Source organism: Cavia porcellus, unplaced genomic scaffold, assembly GCF_034190915.1.
Source record: "Cavia porcellus strain 051 isolate PalLab524CR breed Dunkin Hartley unplaced genomic scaffold, mCavPor4.1 scaffold_6, whole genome shotgun sequence".
Classification (NCBI taxonomy): Eukaryota; Metazoa; Chordata; class Mammalia; order Rodentia; family Caviidae; genus Cavia; species Cavia porcellus.
The window spans coordinates 71,886,852-71,901,338 of NW_026947489.1; the positions used below are offsets into that span (position 1 = coordinate 71,886,852).

General features: G+C 35.1%; 1 protein-coding gene across 1 annotated transcript; it reads left to right on the top strand.

Moving 5' to 3' along the window:
• Positions 1-3,901: 3,901 nt before the first annotated feature.
• Positions 3,902-4,824, top strand: LOC106027647 (olfactory receptor 4N2). The gene is given in 4 exon segments (XM_013152086.1): positions 3,902-4,157; positions 4,160-4,231; positions 4,234-4,313; positions 4,315-4,824. Coding segments are annotated over 4 exon segments (918 nt in total).
• Positions 4,825-14,487: the final 9,663 nt, after the last annotated feature.

Here is a 14,487-nt window from a genome sequence, read left to right on the forward strand (position 1 = left end):
CAGGAGCTACAGCAGTCATTTGAAATATTTGTTTTTCATACCCATAAAACTGCTTTCTTCTGATAGATTAGCAAAGAGAAAGGAAGAACAGAATTAGATAATTTCTTTCAGCAAATTTCAAGACTTATTATAAAGCTACAGTGATCATGAAAATGTGGATTGGTACCAGGTGGTACACAGAAATTAATAGAATCAAATAAATTATGCAAATAAAAATAGTAAATTAATTTTTGGTACACACCATTGCCATTTTATGATAAAAAGAAGTTTTAAACAAATGATGCTATATTAAAAAATAAAAACTTCAATATCTACTTCATTGTCTATATAAAAATTGATTTGGAACTATATCATAGACCTACACGTACTAGCTACAAAAATACAAAACTTTTAGAAGAAAATATAGAAGAATTTATTGCTTACAAAACAGTTGTAATTAATGATTCTTTATGTATCATAAAAGCAAAACAGAAAATTAATCCCCCAAATTAAAAATTAATGAAATCAAGGCATATGACTATGAAGTCAGTGAACAATTCAACACACTAAAAGGGAAATCTAGATTTTGTTAGTACTTCTTCAAGTAAAAATGGATGGAGATTGGAATACATGCTTCAGCAATAAATATGTACAAGTGACTGGTATGTTTGTGAAAATAAGATTAGTCATCAGGGAAATGGCTTACAACAAATGATCAACCACTCAGGCAGAGCACTCTTCTGCCATTTTCAGAATGCCCTAACATTTGCTTCAGTAATGCCTGGAAGGGTAAGAAGAAGCCATCCATCAAGTGTCACTAGAGACCAGACCCCTACTTTAAAATGACTCAGTTGTTGCTTTGCTTATCTGTGTTGCTAAATGGACCAGACCATCCCACGGCAGTAGGTTATTGCACCTCATTCCTTTTAGAGGAGCTTTACATGCTCTGTTCTGGACCCTGGATGCCTCAGCAATGTGAAGAATTATGTGCAGGGCCTGCAGATACTCACTCCAGGCATGGACTCTCTAAACTACATGATGGCTCTGGGCGAACTAGGTTGTTAAAGCTCCACAATGTTAAATTTGGAATCTGCAGCAATGATTGAAAAATACAGTATGTGTGTGTGCATGTGCATGTGTGTGTGTGTGTGTGTGTGTGGGGAGTCCATATACAAAGTTTCAGGCTTTTTATCCTTCACTAATTTTTAAAAATTACTTACAGTGTATTTTAATTAGCCATGGTAAGGCATAAAGTCACAGGCAGGATTAGAAGGAAGAAGTTTTTATACTTACAGACTCCTAGAAACAGTAAGTATGGCACATTGCACTGGGATGGGAGAAGCAGTATGATTGGTTACATAACAGAAAAGAGGAGACAGCGTAGACCAGAGCCTTCATCATGGTTTAGTGGATGAGGCAGGGCAACATGTTTAGGGTTACTTTGTCTAAATAATTTCAGTGAACTTTGAGATATAGACACAGTCCCTGGTTGCTTGGTACATGTCTGTAGGGTGACCAGAACAGAAGAATAATAGCCTGTAGTGTAACAACCCTTTCAGTGTCTGACAAAATAAGGGGTTGCACTGTAGGCTCTGGATTAGATGCAGGAGAGGTCTTTACTAACTGTAAGAATCACTTTTCCTAGAAGGGTACTTTCTCCAGTGGTGGGCATGTCCAAGATATTGAAACACCAGAATTGCAGAAATAAAAAAGTGCTTTTATTTTGCAGGTACTTGCTTAATCTTCTCTAAGAAATGTACATCCTATGAACATGTATGTACATGAGTGTGATATGTGAATCACAGGTGCCACAAAGAAGTGTAGAGACAGATACATGAAGGGAAGACAGTGTATCAAAAACAGTAGGTTGGACTGAGTGCCATATAATAAACAGTCAAGAGGAGGATGGAAATGGATGAAAGGGCATGAAATACAAAAAGGCACAATGGATGAACCTGAAACATCTATACCCTTATACATTTATTGTATGAACAATAGGCATCCTTAATTTCTGCAAAAGTGGGAAATAACCAATTGCACAACAATGTGAAAGATCCATGCAACTTAAGAGTAAGTAGTGAGGGCTGGGAGATTTAGCTCAGCAGCATAAGCGCCTGTTTTGCAAGTGCATGGTCGTGAGTTCGATCCCCAGTACCAATATAAAAAAAAGAGTAAGTAGTGATTCCTAATCTACTTTTCTAATAGGCTTTTGCACAAGAGTGCTAAATATTAAGGACTACAAATGGTTAAGTGCAAGGGAAAAAGAAAGAAAGAAAGAGAAAAAGAAAGAAGAAAGAAAGAAAGAAAGAAAGAAAGAAAGAAAGAAAGAAAGAAAAAGGGAAACAGAGAGAGAGGGAGAGACAGAGAGGGAGAGATACAGAGGTAGAGACAGAGAGAAATTAAGAAAGAAAGAAAGGAAAGAGAAGAGAAGGAGGAAGAAAGGAAAAAATAAGCCCAATTTTGGTGATGCAATATGTACATTTTTATACTTTTGCTTAGGATACAATGTCTTCTTGCATGTGTGTATATGTGCGTATGTGTTCAGATATGTGTTTCATATGACTGTATATGTCCATACATTATACTATATGCTTTTTTGTAATTCTATAATTTAGCCATGCATGGAAATCATGTATTAGTTAATCTACTAGGATTATATTTACAAAGGCAAAATTTTGATGTCTCAAGTGGAACTACTATTGTAAATGCTTTCTTTCTTTTCTTCATATAGGAATTTTCTGATTATTTTTCTTACTTTCCTCCTCCTTCACTTTCTATTTACTTTTAGTCAAACTTAAAGAACCTCTTTTTCTAGCTATTATTCATTTTATATGCAGCAAAAATATTGTAATTCAAAGTATATGAGATATTGTTCTCTATGAAACAGATGGCAGTATTTTTCTGTAACTCAAAACACTTCAGGTTTTAAAATTTGCAGCTCAGGGGCTGGGGATTTAGCTCAGTGGCATAAGCACCTGCCTTGCAAGCAGGCAGTCATGAGTTCGATCCCCGGTACTGCTAAAAAACAAAAACAAAATTTGCAGTTCAATCATAAATCCTTTTGAATATGTACCAGCAACATATATACTTTGTTTGTGTATTTCATATTTAATTTTCCATGATTTTATTTAAACTCTAAAACTGAAAAATAGTACTTCAAAGAAGAGAATACAATAATATACAATATTTATAAAATTCTACTTTATTGTTTTCATGTTGGTAAATTATCACGTTCACCCCTGTGGTTGATATATTCCAAGTTTTGAAATCACTATAGAGACAAGCATAGAGAAAATGTATGAAGACTTTCTTTCAAAGAGACCACAAATCTTTTAGACCAAGTTGATGGTCCAGTGTTCTATAGAGAAAATAAATACATTTCCAGAAAGCATAGTTTTTATTTTTACTTTTTTTAGGTCAACATTCTTGTGGTATAATTTACATGTAACAAAAACGAATCAATTGACATACAGTTCAATAATTTTGGTAAATAAACTGGCATGTTAAACCATGATAAGGTATTAAACATTTTTGACACCGCTACAATTTTTCTTTTTTTTCTGTCAATCCTCCACCCATCAGAGGAGTTTTCATACATGAGAGAAATCTTGTTCTCAATTAGAACATATTTTCCTATTCAGGAAGGTCAGGAATAAATCCAGGGCAACTGCATTCTCATCAATGTGATAGAATAAGAATAGTTGAAGAAAATAAAAGATCTAATCAGAAGACAGAGTGTAGCTTTATAACTGAACTTTTCCCAGTTATGAAATGTAGAAATGTAACAGAGAAGAGATTCTCAAATTATGGAGAGAGATGGCATAATAAAGATGTGGTACATTTGCCTTTTGCTAAAGATTTGATCTTGATGTAAGACATGGAAATGAACTGTCAGATCTCTGATATGCTGCTAGAATAGGAGATGCAGATAGAAAACAGCACGGTGGTGACAGAATTCATCCTTCTTGGTCTGACTCAGTCTCGAGAGATTTAGCTCTTGGTCTTTGTATTGATTTCAGTTTTCTACCTCATCATTCTCCCTGGAAATTTCTTCATCATCCTCACCATAAGGTCAGATCTTGGGCTCTCAGCACCCCTCTATTTCTTCCTGGGCAACTTGGCCTTTCTGGATGCATCCTACACCTTCATTGTGACTCCCAAGATGCTGGTACACTTCCTGTCCAGAAGAAGGTCATATCCTATAGAGGCTGCATCACCCAGTTGTTATTCTTGCACCTCCTTGGAGGAGGGAAGGCCTTCTTGTCATGATGGCCTTTGACTGCTACATGGCCATCTGCCAGCCTTTACACAGTGCAACTGTCATAGCCCTAAAGCCTGCTATGTAAGACTACTGGACTGGCTCTGTGGCTTGGAGGCTTTGTTCACTCCATTATTCAGGTGGCCCTCATACTGAATTTGCCTTTTTGTGGTCCAAACCAGTTGGACAACTTCTTCTGTGATGTGCCACAAGTCATTGAGCTAGTCTGCACAGATAACTTTGTGGTAAAGCTTTTGATGGTCTTCAACACTGGCCTAATGGCCCCCATGTGTTTTCTGGGGCTTCTGGCCTCCTATACTGTCATTCTATGCCATATACATGGCTCTTCATCTGAGGGAAAGAATAAGGCCTTGTCCACATGCACCACGCATATCATAGTTATGTTCCTCATGTTTGGGCCTGGCATATTCATCTATACTTGCCCATTCAAGGCTTTCCCTGCTGACAAGGTGGTGTCTTTCTTCCACATAGTCATCTTTCCTTTGTTGAATCTTGTAATTTATACACTTCACAACCAAGAAGTAAAAGCTTCTATGAAGAAGTTGTTTAATCTTCACATAGTGTGATAAAAAGGGAACATGGAATAGGAAAATCAGGGCTCTGAAACAGCATCATTTGCAAAATACTGCATTTATCAAGCACTTCCCACTAGTCAGGAGTATTCCAGACAATGGAGAAAGAATTATCCATAAGGCAGATAAAGTTATTGTTATGTAGGCTATCATCTAGTGGGAATAGATAGCTATTAAAATAGAAAATTAACAACATGCCTTCTCTGAAAGAGACTAAAAGAAAAAGTGAAGCAATAGATTGTACTTCTTGCTAGGAATAATTGATTCATTTTTCTTTTCCAAACAAAGCTTTCTTGGAACCTGACACTTTGGTTAACATAAGTAAACTGAAAGAAGCAACCATTCAAACCTCTAGAACAGCAATTTAGACAAATGGGAATAAACAGGGAGAAAATCTGAAGATGATAATAAAGTTGGTATATTTGAGGAACTGAGGAAAATTGAAGTTGGCTGGTATATCATAACATTATTATACATTAATATGAAAATAATTTAAAATATGAAAATTATTAGAGTTGGAGATACTGCAAATGTACAAATAATACGTGGTCCACAAAGTCAATAGAAAGGCTTAATTTTATTATAATTGCAGTAGGAAGACATTTTAAGTCTTTAGGCAACAGAGTGAGCTTTCTACTTTAGTCTGCAAATGACTTAGGGCTGTACATTTAAGATTATGAGTGGATATCATAGAATTGGAAAGTAGGGTGGAGTTTAGCAAACATGGTAGATAGATAATCAGCAGAATACATAGGCTCCCAGAGACAGACAACTCAGATGCCAAAATAAAACATTGTGAGGAGGCCCGGACAGAGGGAGATGGATCCTCTCAACCAAGGAAGAAACTACAAGGAAAAAAACTGGTCAAACATGAATTCCTGGGGCTACTATGGGAACAGCCAAGATTTGGTGCTCTTACTGCAGTGCCTGAACTCACTCTGCCACAACACATCAAGATGCCCGATTTCCCACCGCTTTGACTCCCTGGAACCACAGTTGCACTGAAGTGCAGTTACATTGAAGTTGGAGGTTGGTGAGCCGCACAAGGAATGGAGCCAGCAAGGGATCTGCATTGACCTTTGGTGAGTGTTGGGAATAAGACTCTTCCACAGAAAAGGGGCACCAATGGGATGACAGTTTGGAATCAGGCAGGCCTGGCAGTAACAAGGAACAGCAGTGACTTCAGTCAGTTGTTCCCTCCCCATACCAGATAGGTGGGATATGCTTGGTTTGAGCACGCCTCTGGCTGGGACCCAATAAGTTGTCCCAAACCAAGTCCCTGTGCATGGTGCACACTAACACAGTGAAGGCCCCTGTAGGTTGACTGACCTGGAGGGTAGGGGTCAGCATATGCAGCCTCTGTTTGACATCAATAACACACTGTGCTATCCAGTGCACTTCAGAAGAGCTATAACCAATAAGGAAAGGGGCTGGGACCTCCTCTACACACCTGTATGAAAGAAACCAAAAACATGACAAAAGGAAGAAACAATGAAAAGTCCCAGCCCCCAGCACTGAGAACACTGATTCAGGAAAGTTAAATACAAAAGAGACTGAGGGCAGCAAACATGCAATACTAGACACGGCATCAGTGGGCATAAAGAGGTATCTTCAGGACCTCATATATGAGCTAACAGTGAAATATTTAATCAAGTAAAGCAAGATATAATTAAATTAATAAAAGAAATGCTAAGCACCTCTTAAGAAGACACAGATAGAAGAATGGAGGAACACAAAAAAAGGAGAGAAATGTTCAATGAAGAATATGAAGAAAACAGAATACAAGAAACAGTTTCAAAGAGATTACTAGGAAATAAAAAACTCTATTGAAATCTGGCAAAACTGTTTGAAAGAAACTAAGGATAGACTATCAAAACTTGAGGACAGGTTTACAATGTGTGATCATGAAAGGAAAATTTTCTTAAAAATATCAAGGAAATAGGCATTAACAATACAAAGGCTAGAAGATGACAAGAGGATCTGTAACCTAAGAATAAAGAATGTGAATGAAGAAGCAGAGGTAAAAAAAAAAAAGAACTACAAGGGCTATTCATAGAAATAATTAAGGAAAACTTCTCAAGCATAGGAAAAGGAAATGATATTCAGGGGTATGAGGCATACAGAACTCCAGCCACCTACAACCAACACAGAGCCACACTCAGACATGTAATAATCAAGATCTCAGAAATACAATATAAGAAAAGAATATTAAAAACCACCAGAGAAAAGAAACCAGATCACCTATAAAGGAAAACCCATCAAAACCACAGCAGACTTCTCAACACAGACCATCAATTTAAGAAGAGTTTGGAGTGAAATATTGCAAGCCCTGAAAGAAAATAACCTGCAGCCCAGATTAATTAATGGAGAAACAAGATGCTTCCAAGATAAAGAGGAACTGGAGGAATTTGTGAACATCAGTCCAACCCTGCAGAGAATACTGAAGGACATTCTAGAGAGAGAGAAAAGTACCAGGATTTCAGGAACAGTGGCAGGGAGGCCTCAATGAATGGAGCAGAAAGTGAATGAAGGAGAAAAGCAGACAACTAATGGCAGAAAAAGAGCACAACAGAAATGAGGCAGAAAAGATTGGCTATAATCTCTAATATAGATGGCCTTGATACACTAAAAAAATAAAAAGAAAATAAGAGAGAGAAACACAGGCAGAGTAGATCAGGAGGTAGGGCCCACCAAGATGCTCTATAGAAAATATAATTAACCTGAAAAAGGGTTTATGGACCAAAAAGCAAATACGAGAAAGCAATGCTCTATGTGACAGGGAACCAGAGAGTAATAAGGGCAACTTGACCAGTATTTATAGATAGGTGGGAAAGACAGGCTTTTTAATAGGGAAAGGAATACAACTTGAGATCAAGTCCAGAAGAGAGAAGGTTTTGGATTTACTTAGGTAAGTAGCAGGTTGCCCCCACCCCCATCCAAAAACTGAGGGAGGTGGTGAGACCCAAAAGTGCACAGTACACCCTGGGGCAGTGAAAGGAGAGGAATAGTCTTAAAAAAGAACTCAGAGGATATTGTTAATAGTGTACCAGGATTTAAAACCCACATTACTTACACCTCTGCTCAGATAGATTAAATTCTGTCCCAGTTTGTTTACTTGCACTAGATCTGAGGGCACATACAGCTATCCCAAAAATAACAGGATATGGTACAGTAATCATTATTAATTTCATATTAACTTAATCTGGAGCCCTGCATAACTTATACTGTTTTATTATGACTGATCTTAGTTAAATTTGGTTTGTTTGATTGCTGGTTGGTATTGACAGATTTTATTCAAAACTGATATGATTGAGAGTATAGGCAACTACCCTGAAGATGACAAGATTCACTACAATATCCATTCTGGCTTGATTATTAGTTGTTTTGAAGTTTTACACTATCTATGAAGTTTTGTTTTTATTAATATTGTTATGTGCTGCTAAATTCTATTATACTATGTCTGAAGATATAGCCAATTCTATTGAAGATAACAAGAGACAACACTGTAACCATTGTAGAACACCTTGTATAGTGGTTTTATATGACTTTTCATTTCAGGTGTTTATAGGCAAATGTTTTGCTTTGTCTTGCTTTGATTTGTTTCTCCCTCCAATATAGAAAGGATAGGAATACATGTTGAGACTCATGCATGTGTAGAACCTATAAACAGTTTACAAGAAGTAATCTTATCATGATTGGTGCAATTAACAACTATTTTAAAGTAAAAGAGACACTACAGTTCCCAGTGCTGATTCCATAGAGTCATGATGTGAAATCCAGCAATACTACTATTCTTTGTTCAGAATGATTTTAGCCTGCTTTGGTTTGTTTAATCTTAACATAAATCAAAGTATGGAAAACTGCATGCATGTTTAAGTGTATAAGATTGATAACATATTACTAAGTTTTTGTTGTATAGTTGAAAAGAACTGTTTGTAGTCCCCCTGTTTGAATCCCCACTTTGTATGCTTCACTTCTGTAACTTGAACAACTATTTGTAAGAGGACAATATGTAATCATCAACTAGTGATTTCTTACTGTTTATTTTTTCTTTGAAAATATGTATTTTTTTTCTTTGAAAGTATGTATTATTTCTACTCTTTTTCTTTTTCTTTAGTCTTTATTTAAATAAAATAGAAAAAAAAAAAACCTCGAGAAGACATCCCTGAATAACAATTTTTCCTAGAGAGGCCTAGATACTACTGATATAGGTACCTGCTATAAAATCTGACAAGGATCGTCACAGAACATAAAATAAAAACTTTTGTAAAATAGAAAACGACAACACAAAGAATCACAATGCATTCATAGACCTCCAACCTACCCAGAACAAATTCAGAAGACTTAGACATAGAAGACATTGGAAGATAAACACATGAAAATTCTGAAATAATAGCAACTGAAGTATACAAACAAATACATGAAGTCATATAGGAAATCAGATTAGAAATAATCTCTCAGGTTAAAAAAATGTCAGCAACCATAAAGGAATTGCTCATCAAATCTGAAGTGAAGATAGATAAAGTAATAGTTGATGACAGGAAGAGGCTAGAAACCATGAATGATCCAAACAGGAAATGAATGGACTGCATGCAATGGAGTCAAATAGATACCAAGGAAGTCAAAACTTGCTTTGAAAGCTGGCAAAATCTCTTTAACAAATCTGAAGACAGATCTTCAGTCCTTAAAGATGTATCTATAGCTAGTGATTATGAAAGGAAAGATCACTTGAAAATAACAAAAGATTAGGAAATAGCAATTCAACAGCTGTATAATGACACCAAGACTACTAATATAAAAATAATTGGTGTCAGTGAAGAAGCAGGAAACAAAATAAAAGGCATAAAAGCATATTTGAGGAACTAAAAGCAGAAATTTCTGAAGCATGAGAAAATAATCTGACACAGCAGAAATTTCCAAAGCATGAGAAAATAATCTGAAATAGATACATAAATACAATTAGCCATAACCAAAATACATAAATACATATATATAAGTTTGAGATATATGTTAGATTATATAATACATATATAATTTCAATTAGCCATAAACAAAATAAATTTATATCCAAACATATAGTAAGATTCCAGAAATTCAGCACAAGAACAGAATATTAAAACAAGTAGAGAAAAAAAACAAATCTTCTATAAAGGAAAGTCCATCAAAATCATGGAAGACTTCTCAACAAATACACTCAAGTAAAAAAGAACTTGTATTGAGGCATCTCAAGTCCTGAAATTTATTTATGCTTCCAATGAAATTTATTTATGCTGTCAATGTATCTTTCAAAATTATTTGAGAAATATGACACTTTCACAAAAAAACTCTGAAGAAATTCATGATCACCAAACCAGTGATACACAGGATACTGAAAGATATTCTAGACAGAGATAAAAATGAACAAAATGAACACAAAGAATAACAACAGAAAAAAATTGCCAAGCAGTGCAAGCAGTTAAACAGAGGGGAAAATTAGTTAACCAACAGCAGGAAAATAATGACAAAGATAGGCCAGTACGTATCAGTTATAACCATTAATGTAAATTGCTTCAATTCACCAATCAAAAGAAACAGACTAGCACAATGGATCAAGAAACAAAATCCAACAAAATGCTATATACAAGAAATGTATTTAATTTGAAAGGAAACTCATAGACTAAAAGTCAAAAGATGCAAAAACAATTCTGCAAGCAAAAGGAATCCTTGAAACAACAGGGGTAACTTTTGAGTTTTTAGAAAATGTCAATTTAAAGACAAGATGATTAAAAGAGATAAAAAAGGTCACTACATACTTGTTAGGGGAAAAATTCAAGAGGAGGAGATAAAAATCATAAATATGTATTAAACACAGGAGCACTCAGTTGTATAAGACAAATATTAAGAGACAAGAAAAATCAAATAGGCAATAACATAGTTTTAGCAGGGATCTTAATAGTACATTGTCACAAAGACATGAGTCAAATAGACAGAAAATCAGGAAAAAAATAAAAGAATTGAGCAAAACCTGTGAACAAATGGACTTAGTAGACATTTACAGAGTGTTTCACACAACAATATCAGAATACATATTCTTCTCAGCTGCACATGGGACTTTCTCTAAAACGGACCATACACTAGCCCATAGAACATGCTTAAGTAAATGCAAAAGAACTGAAATTATTGCATACACAACATTTGAGTCCAATGGAACTGGAAATTAATGACAAAAGAAATCACAAAAATTCCAAAAAAACCCGTAGAAGTAAATAGCATCTTCCTGAGCAACAAATCATTCACAGATAAAGTTAAAGAAGAAATTAAACAATTTCTACAATCAAATGAAAATGCAAATACAACTTACTAGAATCTATGGGATGCAATGAAAGCAGTCCTAAAAGGAAAATTCCTTGTAGTGAGTTCTACCATCTGGAAAATACAACAAATAAACAAACTCATACTGCATCACAAACTTCTAAAAAACAAAGAGAAAGTCAAACTCAAAGCCCATAGAAGAAAGGAAATTATAAAGATCAGAGCAGAAATTAATTCAATTGAGACTAAGAAAACAATACAAAGAACTGATTAATCAAAGAACTGTTTTTTTGAAAAAATAAATCTAAGTGTTAAACCCCTAGCCAACTTTATCAAAACAAAAAAGGAAAGGAAAAACAAATCAATGAAGTAAGGAATGTAAGAGTGAAATGACTATAGATCCTGTGGATATTCAGATGATCATCAGTACTTACTTTGAAAAAATTTTACTAGCATAATGTGGAAAACACAGAAGAAATAGACAGATTCCTAGAAATGTATAAAATATCAGAGCTGAATCAAGAACATATAAAAATTCGGAAAAACCCAATATCAGTTAATGACATTGAAAATGCAATAAAAAACTTACCAACAAAGGAAAATTCATGCCCAGATGGATTCATGGCTGAACGCTATAAGGAATTTAATGAAGATATAATGCCAGTATTCCTCAAATTCTTTAATGAAATTGAAGCAGAAGTAAATTCTTTTTAACTCATTCTTGTAGGCAAATATTGCTCTGAAACCAAAACCAGAGAATGACACAACTGAAAAAGAAAACTATAGCCCAAATATCTAATCATGACCAAGAAAGCTTTATCCCAAGAATGCAAGAATGGTTCATTACATGCAAATCAATAAATGTAAGACATGATATCAAAAGAGCCAAAGACAAAAATCACATGATGATTTTACTGGATGCAGAAAAAGATTTGATAAAGTTCAAATTTATTCATGATAAAACCCCTACAAAAAATCGCAGTGGATGGTTTTTATTTTGACCTGATAAAAGCCATTGATGACAGCCCACAGCCAGCATTATATTAAATGGACAAAATTTGAAAGTTTTCCCTCTAAAATCAGGAACAAGACAAAGAGGTCCACTATATTCACTCTTATTCAATATAGTTCTGGAAACATTAGCCAAAGCAATAAGATAAGAGAAAAAATAATGATAGGAAAGAAAGATTTTAAGCTATCACTATGTACAGATGATATGATACTCTACATAGTTCACAAAACTCCATCAAAAGGCTTCTAGAATTAACAACCAAAATCAGTAGCACAGCTGGATACAAAGTCAACACGCAAAAATCAATAGCATTGCCATACACAGAAAACAAATTCACTTTTGGAGAAATTAGAGAAATTATATTCTACATAATAGTATGCAAAAATGAAATACTTAGGAATAAATCTAACAATGAAAGTAAAAGACCTATACATTGAAAATTATAGTACACTAAAAAAAGAGATCAAAGAGCATATCAGAAAATGAACAGATATCCCTTGTCCATGGATAGGATAGGAAGAACCAACATTGTGAAAATAGCCATATTCCCAAAACTGTTAAACAGATGTAAAACAATCCCAAAGTACCATTACCATATTTGACAGATCTAGAGAAAATATTCCTAAAATTCCTTTGGAATTAGGAAGGAATTGGAATAGCAAAAGAAATACTGGGCAAAAAGATAAGGGAAGAGGTATTACAACTCATTACTTGAAATTATTATGTAAAGCTACTGTGATAAAATCAGCACGGTACTGGCAAAATAACAAACCCAAGGATCAATGGAATGGATTAAAAGATTCAGACACAGCCACACTCAGCACACTTAGCCACCTTATCTTTGACAAGGTGGTCAAACATGTTCACTGGAAGAAAAATAGCTTCTTTAATAAATGGGTGCTTGAAAAACTGGTTTTCCACATCCTGAAAACTAAATCTACACCCATGTCTATTTACCATGAACTAAAACAAAATCAAAATGGATCAAAGATCTAAATGTTAAAATAGAAACACTAAATTATCTGGAAGAGAAAGTATGTAGAAATCTCAAAGACATAGCTGTACACAGGGAGTTCTTGAACAACAGCAACAAAAAAAAACCTGCCTTGGAAATACTTCAGAGAGTTAACAACTGGGATCTCATCTTATTAAAAAGTCTTTGCTCATGAAAAGAAATTTCCAACAGAATAAAAAGAAAACAAACAGAATGAGAAAATTTTAGCCTTCAGATAAAGACCTCTATACAAAATTCATAAAGAATGGGAAAAAATCAGATCCCCAAATTCAAAGACCTGGTCCAAAATCCAACATCTGAGGTGAATGCACACTTCTCGGATGAAGATATACAAATGGAAAATAAATAAGTGAAAAAATATTGAAAATCATTAGTCATTTGAGAAATGAAAATGAAAACACTGAGATTCCATCTCACTCCAGGAAGAATGACTATCATCAAGAAATAAACCAATAACAAATGTGGGAGAGACTATAGGGATAAAGGAACCTCCTTCTACTGTATTGGGGAGTGTAGAATGGAACAACTACTTGTGGGAGATCACTGTGAAGTGGCTCTGAACAGCATTTAAAATTAACTAATTGGCTTTCTATGTTTAACTATGAGTCTGTCTTAGGCCTAGGACCCTTGCCTGGCGATGGGAACTGATTCATAGTAAGTGAATCACTGGTCTTGGTTGAGGCTTGTAGTGGCCTGTGAGGCCAGAGATACCTTAAAAAGCAAGATAAGGCCACAGCTGTGGACACTTGGCTCAAATATCAATTAAGTACATAGAGACTGTAGTTGCAGAAATTACTCCTATAGTCTCACTCCTAATGTCATCATGAAGATAAGACAGTTCTAAATTGACATGATTTATTACTTGAACATGTCCTTGAAGTGACTCCCAAGGTCCTGCTCATTGCCTTCTCTTTCCTCAGTTTCCCGGCTCATTGTTTTGGACCTAATGAAAATGGGTGGTCCAGAGAAGTCTCTGCTTAGCCCTCAGCATCTTGAACTCAGCTAAAGGATTTTGACCCTCCTGGGGCCCTAAAATCATACCACTTGTCTCATTTTATTTAAGTCTTCACCATACACTTGTTTGGGAGATTGGGGATCTATGTTACGACCTGGTAAATACTATTGAAGTCAGTGTGGGTATTTCTCCAAAATCTAGGAAGAAAGGTCCTATTCAACCCAGCTACCTCCCTTGTGGGAGGAATTAAAAGCATCATACCTCAGTGATATATGTGGACCCATGTTTATAGCAGCACAATTTGTAGCAGCTAAAACTTAGAAATAACCCAAAAGCCCATCAACCAAGGAATGAATAAAAAAGATATGTTTTTATAAACTGAAA